Source organism: Callithrix jacchus, chromosome 9 (assembly GCF_049354715.1).
Source record: "Callithrix jacchus isolate 240 chromosome 9, calJac240_pri, whole genome shotgun sequence".
NCBI classification, from domain to species: Eukaryota; Metazoa; Chordata; class Mammalia; order Primates; family Cebidae; genus Callithrix; species Callithrix jacchus.
In genome coordinates this window covers 121152349-121167099 of record NC_133510.1, presented here as the reverse complement: position 1 = coordinate 121167099, position 14751 = coordinate 121152349, and the positions used below count along the sequence as shown (strand labels likewise).

The following is a 14751-nucleotide window of genomic DNA, read 5'->3' as shown; positions in this document are numbered from 1 at the left end:
GAGGAACTTAGCCTGGGAGTCTGACTGGGTGGCTGGTGGGAGAAGTAAAACGGGAAAAGCAAAAACAAAACTCTTGAGAAACAGGTCCCTGGGACTCCTTGGCGCTCGCTCTCTTTGTGTGGTCCCGGCCAGTTCACCGGAGAACCGGAGTCTCGTGGCCGCTTTTGGCTGAATGTCAGGGGATCATCTTTCTCCGGCTCCCTTCTGTAGAGGGTAGGGAAAGGCAGCGATGGCGGCCTTGGCGCCCGCCCTGCGCCCAGGGACAGGGACTGGAATCCCTCGAGACGCTCAGCTGGGACTGTCAGGAGTGTCCTGCGTTCTGCAGCTTGGCAACCACCTCCTCCGGGTTCGGAAGCCCGGGGCCGCGGCGGGGCGGTGCGTCCTGCGGCAGCTGCAGGGCCCCGTCCCACCCGCAGTCCCCGCGACTCCAGCTGCCGTCCCGGACGGAGTGGACTCGGGGAGGGCCCAGCCTCCGCGCTCCGCCCCTGGCCCGGCGGGACCCGGCTCGGCGCGCCCTCCGCAGAAAGCCCTCCTCCCCGGCCAAGGTAGAGGAAGTTGGGCTCCCGCCTGGCTGGGAGGCGGGAGGGAGCTCGCTCCTGTTGTTTTCCGCCGGCGGGAGTGGGCAGGCGGGTACAGGGGGCGGGGTGCGTCCTCCCTCCCAGGCTAGGGCGCTCGGGAGCGGGGACCCGCGCCTGCAGCCGAGCGCCGCTCCCGGCCGCGGACACCCGGCTCCGCCGAGCATCCTTCCTAGGGGCCGACAAAGTGGGGTCACTCTGCCGTTCCGAGGACCTGGGAGGAGCCCGCGGTCCCCCGGGCGTCGGGGCCCTGGGGCGCATACATCCAGCCCAGCCCGAGCCTGCGTTTCCTGAGCAGGGATCTGGGGTGAGATGGCCGCAGGCGGCCGTGCGCCGGAGCCCCGCGTCCTCGTCTGCCTCGGGGCGCTCCTGGCCGGCTGGGTCGCCGTAGGTAAGGGGCCGCGATCTGGAGGGAAAAGTTGAGTTTTCCCAATCAGCGGTGGGGAGGGGAGAGAGGGACCGAATTCCCACGGACTCCGCGCGGATCCGTGGTGGCTGCAGCCCTGAAGCCGCCCCAGGAGGGTCTTGGTTTCCTGCTCGCAGCTCCGCCGTCTTTGCAGGAAGGAATTTTCCCGGGCACCCGGTGCGGGTCGAGATTCCTCCAGCCTCCTGGGGCGGGCAGCGGGCGAGGCTGCGGAGGACCCTAGCCGAGGGGCACGGGAAAATAAAGAGGCACGTGTGCCGGGAAATTGATTTTTTTTTTTTTAAAGCATCGGATGTAAATTCGCGTTCTGGTTTTATTAATACCTGATAAGCTCGTGCTCAAACTCGAGACTCCCACTTTATTCTCCTCCCTCCGCTCAAGGTTGAACTCGCCTTACACCTGTAACCGGCGGACTTCCCTACACACCTTTGCAAGCCTTCCTGTGCCGACCACCGCCTTCAAAGCGGGGTCTTCCGCCTTTACTTTTGGAAAAGCTTTTTATTTTGAAATACTTGGCTGACTTACAAAAGACTTCCCCTTACACTTGACATGATTGAGAAAGGGTCCGAAATGCTTCGTCTGTAGTCTGCTTTGCTAAGAAAAAAGAATTGGGGGGTGCTTACAAGAATATGTAGAATGTAAAAAGACTGAAAAAATATACATATTTGAATTTATTGCACCAGCGAATGCATGCCTACTGTGTGCTGGGAGTGTGACAAGCTGGGAGGAGGCTGGGGTGCAGGGAGAGGAGGTGGAGTCAGGAGGCGGTGAAGTGTGCCAGGATGCAGGCTGAGCGCTACGCTACTTTTTGTGTTTCCCGGGTCGGCTTCACCCAACTGGTCTCTGGCAGATTTCTGCAGATGGATTGTAAGTTACGCTGGAGCTTCCTAGCAGCAAGTGCCAAAAGTTCCTAATTGTTAGACTCATATAATTTTATTTTGCTTTTTTTTTTAACCAACTATGTAAAAACAATAACATTTCTTATAATCTAGATTTCCGGTTTATCTGGAAAAATCCGAAGTTCTGGCTACACGGGGCCTGGTTTCCCAATTGGATCTGGACAGTGGTCATCCTCTTATCTAGGGCATGTGACCCAAAATTTGTTCCACGATTTCCTATTGTAATATTTGCCCCACCTTCTTTAGTCATGGGCGTTACCTGCTGACCCTCCAGGCATTTGGCTGAGTAATCACTGTGCTGGGAGGGGGTGTGTGCGCGGGTGGAAGGGGGTGGGGAGAAGTACAGTTCCCAGTTGGTCATCTCTGTATGTTAAAGGTGATGGTCAAGTATTCCCACCGCCCCAGCCGTCTGCAGTGTTTCCTGCTCGATGAACCCCAAGGACCTGGGAAGTCGAAAGAACCCTGGGATGAAGTCATGCTGCTGGAATGACCTTGCTTTCGGGCTGACCGCCTCTTGTCTCATGGGGAACCTATCTCCACTGCCATGCCCAGCTATTTTTTTTGAACCAGGTTCTTGCTCTGTTGCCCAGGCTGGAGTGCAGTGGCGAGATCACTGCAGCGATCCTTCCACCTCGGCCTGCAAGTGCTGGGACTACAGGCGTGTGCCACCACACTTAGTTAATTTCTAATTTTTTTTTTTTTTTTTCTGAGACAGAGTCTTGCCCTTGTTGCCCAGCCTGGAGTGCAATGTTGAGATCTTGGCCCACCAAAACCTCCACCTCCTGGGTTCAAGCAATTCTCCTGCCTCAGCCTCCTGAGTAGCTGGGATTACAGGCATGTGCCACCATGCCAGGCTAATTTTGTATTTTTAGTAGAGATGGCGTTTCTCCATGTTGATCTCAAGGCGTTTCTCCAGGCTGGTCTCAAGCTCCTGAACTCAAGTGATCCTCCTGTTTTGGCCTCGCAAACCGTTGGGATAATGGGCCGTCATGCCACACCTTTGCCCAGCTATTTTGATGCCCAGACCTGCTTCACCTTTGTGCCAGGGGACTTCCTGAGCTTGGTGTATTTTTGTTGTGTGTGTGTGTTTTTCTGAGACGGAGTTTCGCTTTTGTTACCCAGGCTAGAGTGCAATGGTGCGATCTGGGCTCACCGCAACCTCCGCCTCCTGAGTTCAGGCAATTCTCCTGCCTCCGCCTCCTGAGTTCAGGCAATTCTCCTGCCTCCGCCTCCTGAGTTCAGGCAATTCTCCTGCCTCAGCCTCCTGAGTAGCTGGGATTACAGGCACGAGCCACCATACCCAGCTAATTTTTTGTATTTTTAGTAGAGATGGGGTTTCACTATGTTGACCAGGATGGTCTTGATCTCTTGACCATGTGATCCACCTGCCTTGGCCTCCCAAAGTGCTGGGATTACAGGCGTGAGCCACCGCGCCCGGCCTGTTGTGTGTTTTTTAAGTTGGGCATTGTTTTGGAGAAAAAAAAAAATTGTCTTTCTCCTGACATTCAATGTCAGACAACTTATATGCATCCACTAGCTACCCTGGATGGTAAACCCTAGGTTATTCTTGGGAAAAGTTGCTAAATAAATAAATTAATGTTTGGATATAACTCTTACTTTGTAAATAATAATACATGAGCAGTGTCAGGGAGTTTATATGACTCCCTCCTCTGTTCCCTATTATACATTTAAGCTTGGGTAGGCAACAGGACCCTCTGGACACCATATGCATGACGTCTAAAATTGTTACTATATTTTATCATTACCTCCTGTCTGGTGCAGGAGACCAGAGTAAAGTGACCTAAGTGACAATCCCACATCTCCTAGTGACTTTTTTGGGACTTTAAGTGAATAAATCTTCCTAAATCTCAATTTTCTCAATAGTAAAGTGAGGAAGTATAGGACTGTCAGTCAAGAACTACCCCTTCCGTGTCTATGTCAGACATCACAAATCGATGACTGTGTTCTTTTCCACTGAGCCAGGACTCAGTCTCATCTTCAGCCCAGCCCTCAGGGCAGCCACATTTCTGGACTAGATGCTCTCTAAGGGCACCTTCAGATACAGTGGTTTAAAAAAGAATGGAGTAACAGCCGGGCGTGGTGGCTCACACCTGTAATCCAAGCACTTTGGAGGCCAAGGCGGGTGGATCACCTGAGGTCAGGAGTTTGAGACCAGCCTGACCAACACGGTGAAACCCCATCTTTGTAAAACACAAGAAAAAAAAAAAAAAAGAATGGAGTAAGCCACGCCAGGAGCAGTAAAATGCCTTCAAATGGTTTCTTTTGTGATCATGTCATTCTATTCCTTGGAGGAGAAGACAATGTTAGCTCAAGTTCCAAGACTAAAGTTTCACCAGGGCTTTTTTTCCAAGCCACTGTTCCTTTATTTCTTTGCCAAGTTAGGCAAGGAGCAGCTCTGCAGGTCACATGAACACATGTTGCATCTGTCACTCTAAAGTTCACCTTTCTTTCCTTTGTGGGGGTTGCCACTGGAGAATTTGGGTTCCCAGTCCTAATAATTTCCTGGCCAGGCATGGTGGCTCTCGCCTATAATTCCAGCACTTTGGGAGGCCGAGGCGGGTGGATCACCCAAGACCCGCCTGGCTAACATGGTGAAACTCCGTCTCTACAAAAATACAAAAAATTAGCGAGGAATGATGGTGGGTGCCTGTAATCCCAGATACTTGGGAAGCTGAGGTTGGAGAATCGCTTGAACCCAGAAGGCCGAGGTTGCAGTGAGCTGAGACTGCACCATTGCACTCCAGCCTGGGCAACAGAGCAAGGTTCCATCTCAAAAAAATAAATAGAATTCTCACCTGCTTTTTTTTTTTTTTTTTTTTCTTGAGATGGAGTCTTGTTCTGCTGCCCAGGCTGGAATGCAATGGCATGATCTCAACTCACTGCAACCTCTGCCTCCCGGGTTCAAGCAATTCTCCTGCCTCAACCTCCTGAGTAGCTGGGATTACAGGTGTACACCAGCATGCTCAGCTATTTATTTATTTATTTTTGAGACAGCGTTTCCCCTGTTTCACTCTTGTTGCCCAAGCTTGAGTGCAATGGCATGATCTCAGCTCACTGCAACCTCTGCCTCCCAGCTTCAAGAGATTCTCCTGCCTCAGCCTCCCAAGTAGCTGGGATTACAGGTGCACACTGTCACACCCGGCTAATTTTTTGTATTTTTAGTAGAAACGGGGTTTCACCATGTTAGCCAGGCTTGTCTCGAACACCTGACCTCTGGTGATTTGCCTGCCTCAGCCTCCCAAAGTGCTGGGATTACAGGCATGAGCCACCGAGCCTGTCTATTCAGCTAATTTTGTATTTTTAGTAGAGATGAGGTTTCACCATGTTGACCAGGCTGGTCTTGAACTCCTGATCTCAAGTGATCCACCTGCTTGGCCTCCCAAAGTGTTGGGATTACAGGTGTGAACCATTGTGCCCAGCCTTCACCTGCCTTTTTAAGTGATTGTTCAGAAGCATTTCTTGCTATTTTGGAATCTATCATTAGATGACATTCTCCACCTTTTAGCAAGCGGCTTAGTTTTTAAAATTTGGTTGGTGGTGGTGGTGGTGTTTTTTATTTTTCCATCCTGACTTGGCTCAAAAGTCTTTTGGGAATGTGTGGGCAAAATGGTGAGAGAATCAGGACTTCTGGGGCTCTGACTTCAGATTTTTCAAAGGGAGCCCCTTCTAACAAAACAAGAGGCCAAATACATATAATGATTACTCTTTCACTTAAATGGGAGGGATTGCCAGAGGCAGGTGACAAGTTTTTCTATAACTGCTTTATTGAGATATAATTTGCATGCCACAAAATTCATCTTTTTTTTTTTTTGAGACAAAAATTCATCCTTTTGTGTGTGTGTGTCTCCCAGACGGGAGTGCAGTGGCGCAATCTCAGCTCACTGCAACTTCCACCTCCCAGGCTCAAGTGATTCTCTTGTTTCAGCCTCCTGAGTAGCTACAATTACCAGTGTGCACCACTACTGCCCAGCTAATTTTTGTATTTTTAGCAGAGATGGGGTTTCACCATGTTGGCCAGGCTGATCTGGAACTCCTGATCTCAAATGATCCACCCACCTTGGCCTTCCAAATGCTGGGATTACAGGCGTAAGCCGCTGTGCCCAGCCAAAATCCACCCTTTTAAAGTACACGACTCTGGATTTTACTGTATTCCAGCATTCTACAACCATCACCACTAACTGATCATTTTCATCACCCCAACAGGTTCTGCCCATCTTCCTATTCCTGCCGCCTCTTTGAATTTGGGTCTTGATTGTGGAGGTGGGGGGGGGGGGGCAGGCAATTGTGAAACTTCTCAGCAAAATGGGCTGCATTTGCTTCTTTTTACCTAGTGACAGTCTAATGCCCGTTAACACCTGTCAGTCTGTTTTTTGAGACAGGGTCAGCTGGGCGCGTTGGCTCACACCTGTAATCTCAGCACTTTGGGAGCCCAAGCTGGGTCTGAGTGGAATGTGAGTTCAAGAGCAGCCTGCGCAACATAGTGAGACCACTGCCCCCATCTCCAAAAGAAAAAATTATTTACATTAAATAAACAAAAAAAGAGACAGGGTATCTCTGTTGCTCTGGCTGGAATACAGTGTCACGATCGTGGCTCACTGCAGCTTCAATCATCTGGATTCAAGTGATCCTCCCACCTCAGCCTCCCAAAGCCCTGGGATTACAGGCCTGAGCCACCATGCCCAGACACCTGTCAGTCTTGAATGGGTGTCAGAATCACTTGGAGGGCTTGCTAAGACACAGATGCTGGGCTGGGTATAGTGGGTCACTCCTGTAATCCCAGCACTTTGGGAGGCTGAGTTCGGAGGATTAACAGAGTGAGATCCACCCCCTATCTCTTTTTTTTTTTTTTTTTTTTTGAGACGGAGTTTTGCTGTTGTTACCCAGACTGGAATGCAATGGCACAATCTTGGCTTACCGCAACCTCCACCTCCTGGGTTCAAGCAATTCTGCTTCAGCCTCCCGAGTAGCTGGGACTACAGGCACGCACTACCATGCACAGCTGATTTTTGTATTTTTAGTAGAGATGGGGTTTCACCTTGTTGACCAGGATGGTCTCGATCTCTTGACCTCGTGATCCACTAGCCTCAGCCTCCCAAAGTGCTGGGATTATAGGCGTGAGCCACCGCGCCTGGCCTCCACCCCTTATCTCTTAGAAAAAAAGTTAAATAATTGCTTATTTGTTAAAAATAAATAAATAAACAAAACTCAGAGGGCTGCTGCTCTCCCACAGTTTCTGATTTAGGTGTGTTTTGGGGTGAGGCTTGACAATGTGTATTGCTAACATGCTGTGGCTGCTGATCTGGGCTTTTGAACATGCGGTTTCCTCTGCCTGGGAACCCATCCTCACCTTTGCTTGGCTGATTCCTACTTGTCCATCAGATCTCAGTTTGGCTTCCTGGTGGAAGTGTTTCCTGACATTTGCCCTAGTTGGACTTAGGAGCCCTTCCTCAGAGGCCTTATCTTGCTGTTTATCACATTGCGTTGTAATTGCCAGTTTATTGTCTCTTTTCTCCACTAGACTGTGAACTCTTGGAGGTTTCTGTGTGTTGTGTCCACCATGGGATTCCCCATGCCTTGCCCAAAGTGGGCGCACAGTCCCTACTGCCAGCCCATTCTTGCATGGAGCTTCTGAGAAAACTTGAACTCGAGGGCCGTTTGAACCTGAGCCATTTGCACCCGAGATGGAGAGAGAGAGGGAGGCAGGGAGAGCAGCGGGACAGTGGAAACAAAGCCAAAGCCCTCTTTTTTTCTACCCCTTCTTGATTTCTAGGCAAATAAAGCCACTTGGGTTCTGTATCAGTTCTTTATCCCCACAGTAATGCTGTGTAACAAACAGCCCCAAAATGACAGTAGTGCTTATTATCCAGAGGCCTGGGCGGTTGGCTAGGTGGCTCTGATGATCTGCCTGGGGATTGATGACTAGCTGAAGGCTGATCTAGAATGGGCCAAGCTGGAGCCACTGAGACAACTTGGGTCTGCACCATGTAGTTTGTTTGTTTGTTTATTCTTTGAGACGGAGTTTCGCTCTTGTCACCCAGGCTGGAGTGCAGTGGCACAATCTTGCCTCACTGCAACCTCTGTCTCCTGGGTTCAAGTGATTTTCCTGCCTCAGCCTCCTGAGTAGCTGGGATTACAGGTGCCTGCCACCATGCCCAGCTAATTTTTTGTATTTTTAGTAGAGACGAGGTTTCACCATGTTAGCCAGGCTGGTCTCAAACTCCTGACCTCAAGTGATCCACCCGCCTCGGCCTCCCAAAGTGCTGGGATTATAGGCCTGAGCCACCTTGCCCAGCTGCTCTGTATGTGTTACTGCATCTCAAGAACACATACCTGACTTTTAAAAAATCCTAATACAGGAAGACTGTCCAAAAAGGGAGGTTGTTTGGAAATCAAGAAAGGTAGTAACAGGCTGATCTCCCCTTGTACAGGATTGGAGGCTGTTGTCATTGGAGAAGTTCACGAGAATGTTACTCTGCACTGTGGCAACATCTCAGGACCGAGGGGCCTGGTGACCTGGTACCGGAACGACTCGGAGCCTGTCTTTCTTCTCTCGTCCAACTCTAGCCTCCTGCCAGCTGAGCCTCGCTTCTCTCTAGTGAATGTCAGCTCCCTGCACATCGAAGCGCTGAGCCTGCAAGATGAGGGGAACTATACCTGCCGGGAGATCCTGAACGTGACTCAGTGGTTCCAAGTGTGGCTGCAGGTGGCCAGTAAGTGAGGCTGGCAGGGAATGGGGCTGGAGAGGTGCCCAGAGCCTTGGGAAGGAGGAAGTCATGGTCGGGAATATGGATTATGGGTTCAGATGACCTGGAATTCGTTCTGGGCCCTGCCACTTACAAACTGAGGGACCTCTCACATGTCTGTTTCCTCACCTGTTAAATGAGGATAAAAATAATTCCTGCGGCTGGGCACAGTGGCTCATGCCTGTAATCCTAGCACTTTGGGAGGCTGAGGCAGGCGTGTCACTTGAGGTCAGGAGTTCGAGACCAGCCTGGCTAACATGGTGAAACCCATCTACTAAAAATAAAAGAATTAGCCAGGCATGGTGGCACATGCCTGTAATCCCTGCTACTTGGGAGGCTGAGGCAAGAGAATCGCTTGAGCCCGGGAGGCAGAGGTTGCGGTGAGCCAAGATCACACCACTGCACTCCAGCCTGGGCAACAGAGTGAGAAATTCATCTCAAAAAAAAAAAAAAAATGACTGCTTCTTAGAGTTGCTGTGAAGAATAGATAGTAGTTTATAAAGTGCTTTAGGCCAGGTGCGCTGGCTCATGCCTGTCATCCCAACATTTTTGAGAGGCCAAGTTGGCAGAGCACCCGAGGTCAGGAGTTAGAGACCAGTCTGACCAAGGTAGTGAAACCCTGTCTCTACTAAAAATACAAAAATCAGCCAGGTGTGGTGGCAGGCGCCTGTAATCCCAGCTACTCAGAGGCTGAGGCAAGAGAATTGCTTAATCCCTGGGTGGTGGAGGTTGTAGTGAGCAGAGATCGTGGCATTGCACTCCAGCCTGGGTGACAGAACTAGACTCGTCTCAAAAAAAAAATTAATAAATAAATAAAGTGCTTTAAATGGCTCCTGGCATATTAATGAGCTTTTATTTTTAGCTTGTTGTTAATATCATCCTAGCTATTAATATCATCTTATTATGTAACAAAGTTACAGTATACCATAATCAAAGCCAGGTGCAGTGGTATGGGACTGTAGTCCCAGCTACTCAGGAGGTAGAGGTGGGAGGATTGCTTGAGTCCAGGAATTCCAGGCTGCAATGAACCATAATTGTACCTACGAATAGCCACTGAACTCCAGCCTGGGTAACATAGGGAGACCCTGCCTCTAAAAAAAAAAATAAGGAGTCAAGTTAAACACCTGAATTCCAGTCCAAAGGCTGTCACTGAGTTCTGTGTCACTTTGAGTAAGTAGCTTAAGATCTCTGAGCTCCAGTTTTTCTCGTTTGTTTAATATATTGCCTGCTTTGTCAGGTGTAGCGAGCACTTTTTTTTTTTTTTTTGAGACAGAGTCTTACTCTGTCGCCTAGGCTGGAGTGCAGTGGTGTGATCTCGGTTCACTGCAACCTCTGCCTCCCAGGTTTAAGTGATTCTCTTACCTCAGCCTCCCGAAGAGCTGGGATTACAGGCACCTGACACCAAGCCCAGCTAATTTTTGCATTTTTAGTAGAGACAGGGTTTTACCATGTTGGCCAGGCTGGTCTTGAACTCCTAACTTCAAGAGATCCGCCCGCCTCGGCCCCCAAAGTGCTGGGATTACAGGTGTGAGCTACCGCGCTTGGCCGTGGGCACTCTTATGCTATGGTGCTAACTCCAGGGCTTGGCGTGAGCCACCCTTCCTACTGCGCTTTCCTAAAACAGCCTATCCTATCTGCCGATACATGGCTGGGTGCGGTGGCTCATGCCTGTAATCCCTGTACTTTGGGAGGCTGAGGCGGGAGGATCACTTTCCATCTCTACAAAAAATTATTAAAAAGAGAATTTAGAATGGGAGGTTGCAAACTACAGCCTGCTGTATGGCCTGCAGACTATGAACATTTTTAATATTTTTAAATGGTTGAAAAAAAACAAAAGATATTTGTGACATGGGAACCTTAGAAAAGCCAGGTGCAATGGCTCATGTCTGTAATCCCAGCACTTTGGGAGGCTGAGGCGGGTCGATGACTTGAGCCCAGGAGTTTGAGACCCCGTTTCTACGAAAAGTAAAGAAATTAGCTGGGTGTGATGATGCGTGCCTGTAGTTCTAGCTACTCAGGAGGCTGAGTTGGGAGGATTGCTTGAGCCCAGGGAGGTCGAGGCTGCAGTGAGCTGTGACTGCACCACTGCATTCCAGCCTGGGTGACAGAGCAAGACCCTGTCTCAAGAAAAAAAAAAAAAAAGAAAATCGTATGAAATTCAAATGTTGTTTGTTAATAAAGTTTTATTGGAATATAGCCACATTCATTCATTTACATATTATCTCTACCTTTGTTACTAACAGTGGCAGAGGTGAGTGGCTGTGACATAAATCATATGGGCTGCAAAGCCAAAGATATTTGCCCTCTGGCCCCTTACGGAGAGAGTTTGCTGGTCACTGGTTTAGAAGCACATCCATGCTCTATATTCGGGGAATATAGTTTAGTAAACAGACTCATGGGAGGACAGGTACAGTGGCTCACGCCTGTAATCAGAGCATTTGGGGAGACTGAGGTGGGATGATTGCTTGATCCCAGGAGTCTGAGACTAGCCTGGGCAATGTAGTGAAACCCCATCTCTACAAAAAGTTTAAAAAATAATAATTAATTGGGCATGGTGGCATGCACCTGTAATCCCAGCTATTTAGGAGGCTGAGTGGGGAGGATCATCTGAGCCTGGGAGATGGAGGTTGCAGTGAGCCAAGATGGTGCCATTGTAGTCCATCCTGGGCTACAGAGTCAGAGCCTGCCTCTAAATAAAAATAAAAATAATAGGCCGGGTGCAATGGCTCACACCTGTAATTCTAGTTTTTTGGGAGGCCAAGGTGGGTAGATCATGTGATGTCAGGAGTTCGAGACCAGCCTGGCTAACATGGTGAAACCGCGTTTCTACTAAAAATACAAAAAATTAGCTGGGTGTGGTGGCATGCGCCTGTAATTACAGCTATTTGGGAGCCTGAGGCAGGAGAATTGCTTGAACCTGGGAAGCAGAGGTTGCGGTGAGCCAAGGTCACGCCATTGCACTCCAGCCTGGGCAACAAAAGTGAAACTGTCTCAAACAAAAAAAAAAGAAAAGAAAAGAAATATCCATGTGATCACTTCACTGTTCTGGATCCAAGATTCCTCATCTGTAAAATCAAGAGCTTCCTAATTCATTTATTCAGTGTAGATTCATTGAGAGCTTGATGCCAGACACTGTTCTAGGCACTGGGGCACAGATGTGAAGAAGACAGACAAGGTCTTTGCCCTTGAGGACTGAGCAGCCTACTGGGGTAGACAGATGAGAAACAAGTTAATGTGATTTTTCTGAAATGTTTTAAATTGGGAGGTCAGACAGGAGCTTTTGGAAGAAAAGAGTTTTTTGTTTGTTTTTGAGACGGAGTCTTCCTCTGTTGCCCAGGCTAGAGTATAGTGATACCACCTTGGCTCACTGCAACCTCTGCATCCTGGGTTCAAGCAATTTTCATGCCTCGGTCACCTGAGTAGCTGGGATAACAGATGTTTGCCACCAGCCTGGCTAATTTTTGTAGAGATCGGTTTCTCTGTGTTGACCAGGCTGGTCTTGAACTCCTGACCTCAAGTGATCCGCTCATCTTGGCCCCCACCAAAATGCTGGGATTATAGATATGAACCACTGGCCTGGAAGTAGTGACTCTTTTTATTATTCTTTTTTCCTCCTTCCTCCCCTCCCCGTGCTGCAAGTAGTGACTGATTGGTAAACTGATTGGTAAATACGGCTGGGCACAGGGCTCATGCCTGTAATCCCCGCACGTTGAGGAGCTGAGGTGGGAGGATTGCTTGAGCCCAGGACATCAAAGCTGTAGTAAGTCACCATTGTGCCACCGCACTTCATCCTGGGGGACAGAGAAAAACCCTGCCTCTGAAAAACAAAACTGGGGAGAGAGCTTTCCAGGCAGGACAAGACAGGTTGAGCTGAGCATGATGCATTCACAGATAGGGAGAAGGCCGGCATGGCAGGGGCCTCCTGGGTAACAGGGCAGGCCGTGTGAAATATGGGAGGCCAGGGCAGACTACTCCAGGGCCAGGTAGGACCTGCACTATGGGTTGAATTAATGTCCCCTGCAAAGATACATTGAAGTCCTAACCTTTGGTACCTACCAATGTGAGCTTCTTTGGAAATAGGGTGTCTTTGCAGATATAATCAAATTAAGAGGAAGTCATTAGGGTGGGCACGAGCCCAGTTTCACTGGCATTCTTTTTTTTTTTTTTGAGACGGAGTTTCGCTGTTGTTGCCCACACTGGAGTGCAATGGCACCATCTCGGCTTTCCGCAACCTCCGCCTTCTGGGTTCAAGCAATTCTCCTGCCTCAGCCTCCTGAGTAGCTGGGACTACAGGCGTGCACCACCATGCCCAGCTAATTTTTGTATTTTTAGTAGAGATGGGGTTTCACCTTGTTGACCAGGATGGTCTTGATCTCTTGACCTTGTGATCCACCTGCCTCGGCCTCCCAAAGTGCTGGGATTATAGGCGTGAGCCACTGCACCTGGCCGGGAATTTTCATTTTTTAATTTTTTTTTGTCTCTCGATACAGAGCCTTGCTTTGTTGCCTAGGCTGGAGTGCAGTGGTGTGATCTCGGCTCACGGCAACCTCTGCCTCCTGGGTTCAAGTGATTCTCCTGCCTCAGCATCCCGAGTAGCTGGGATTACAGGCATGCACCACCATGCTTGGCTAATTTTTGTATTTTTAGTAGAGGTGACGTTTCACCATGTTAGCCAGGCTGGTCTCGAACTCTGGACCTCAGGTGATCAGCCCACCTTGGCCTCCCAAACTGCTGGGGTTACAGATGTAAGCCACTGCCCCTGGCCAGGATTTATGATTTTATTTTATTTTATCTTTTTGAGATGGAGTCTCACTCTATGGCTCAGGCTGTAGTGCAGTGATGCGATCTTGACTCACTGCAACCTCTGTCTCCCAGGTTCAAGTGATTCTCGTGCCTCAGCCTCCTGAGCAGCTGGGATTACAGGCGCGAACTACCATGCCCAGCTAATTTTTGTATTTTTAGTAGAGATTGGGTTTCACCGTGTTGGTCAGGCTGGTCTCAAACACCTGACCTTGTGATCCACCTGCTTTGGCCTCCCAATGTGCTGGGATTACAGGTGTGAGCCAATGTGCCCGGCCTGAGTTATGATTTTATTCTGTGCGCAGGAGAAACTCCTGGAGCTTCCAGCAGTTTGGTTTCCATGTGGCACCATTTCATTTGCACATGGAAAATGTATGTGTTTGGTGTCAAGAAGAGCTGATGAAATAAAACAGGGAAGCCAATTGGAGGTACACAAAGTCGGTGACCAGAACCAGGGTGGTGACAGTGGCCTTGGTGAAAATGCACAGGTCTAGAAAATACTTAGGAAGGAGACTGGCAGGACTTGCTGGTGGATCAGAATGGAGGATAAACGAGAGAGAGGCCTTAAGGACACGCCTTGATTTTTGGATGATGCCTAAGGTTTCTTTCAATTCTCAAAGTTTAGGGCATCATGCATCAGGGCAGTATTTTCTGTGTCTGGAGATGCCATAGATAAATTCCTGGGTGATGACAGGAGTGAATGGGGTGCATTAAAAAATGTCACCCAGCCGGGCACAGTGGCTCACACCTGTAGTCTCAGCACTTTGGGAGGCCGAGGCGGGCATATCACTTGAGGTCAGGAGTTCGAGACCAGCCTGGCCAACATGGAGAAACCCTGTCTCTATTAAAAATACAAAAAAAAATTAGCCAGGCATGGTGGCAGTCACCTGTAATCCCAGCTACTTGGGAGGTTGAGGCAAGAGAATAGCTTGAACCCGGGAGTTGGAGGTTGCAGTGAGCCGAGGTGGCACCGTTGCACTCCAACCTGGGCAACAGAGCAAGATTTCATCTCAAAAAAAAGAATGTCATCCATCTTGGCCCCAGTGTTTGGTTCCGACTGTGAGCCCCAGGCAAGTGCTGGCTGGTCTCCCTCAGTCCACCTGCCCAAAGTAACTGATCGTCTCTTCATCTCATCAGTGAATAACCTTATCTTTTATCCACGGTGGAGTAAGGTGACATTGCAACTTTCTGTTTCTTTATCATCACTGTCTCCAGTTTATGATGACTTGATCGACACTGATTTGTTAATCATTGACTACGTTTATTGGAGGATAGATTAGTTTCATTAT

The 14751-nt window shown here is 49.2% G+C and overlaps 1 protein-coding gene across 6 annotated transcripts in view; it reads left to right on the top strand.

Moving 5' to 3' along the window:
- Positions 1-206: 206 nt before the first annotated feature.
- The window catches only part of VSIG10 (V-set and immunoglobulin domain containing 10), a 45660-nt gene continuing 31115 nt past the window's right edge, over positions 207-14751 (top strand). For 4 of the 6 annotated variants that reach the window (XM_035257781.2, XM_017976406.4, XM_035257780.3 and 1 more), the window contains exons 1-2: positions 207-545; positions 8348-8629. In XM_035257781.2, coding sequence (XP_035113672.1) covers positions 230-545; positions 8348-8629 — 598 coding nt within the window. In that variant the 5' untranslated portion in view covers positions 207-229. The other 2 variants (XM_035257782.3, XM_002753062.5) reach the window with 1 other exon arrangement.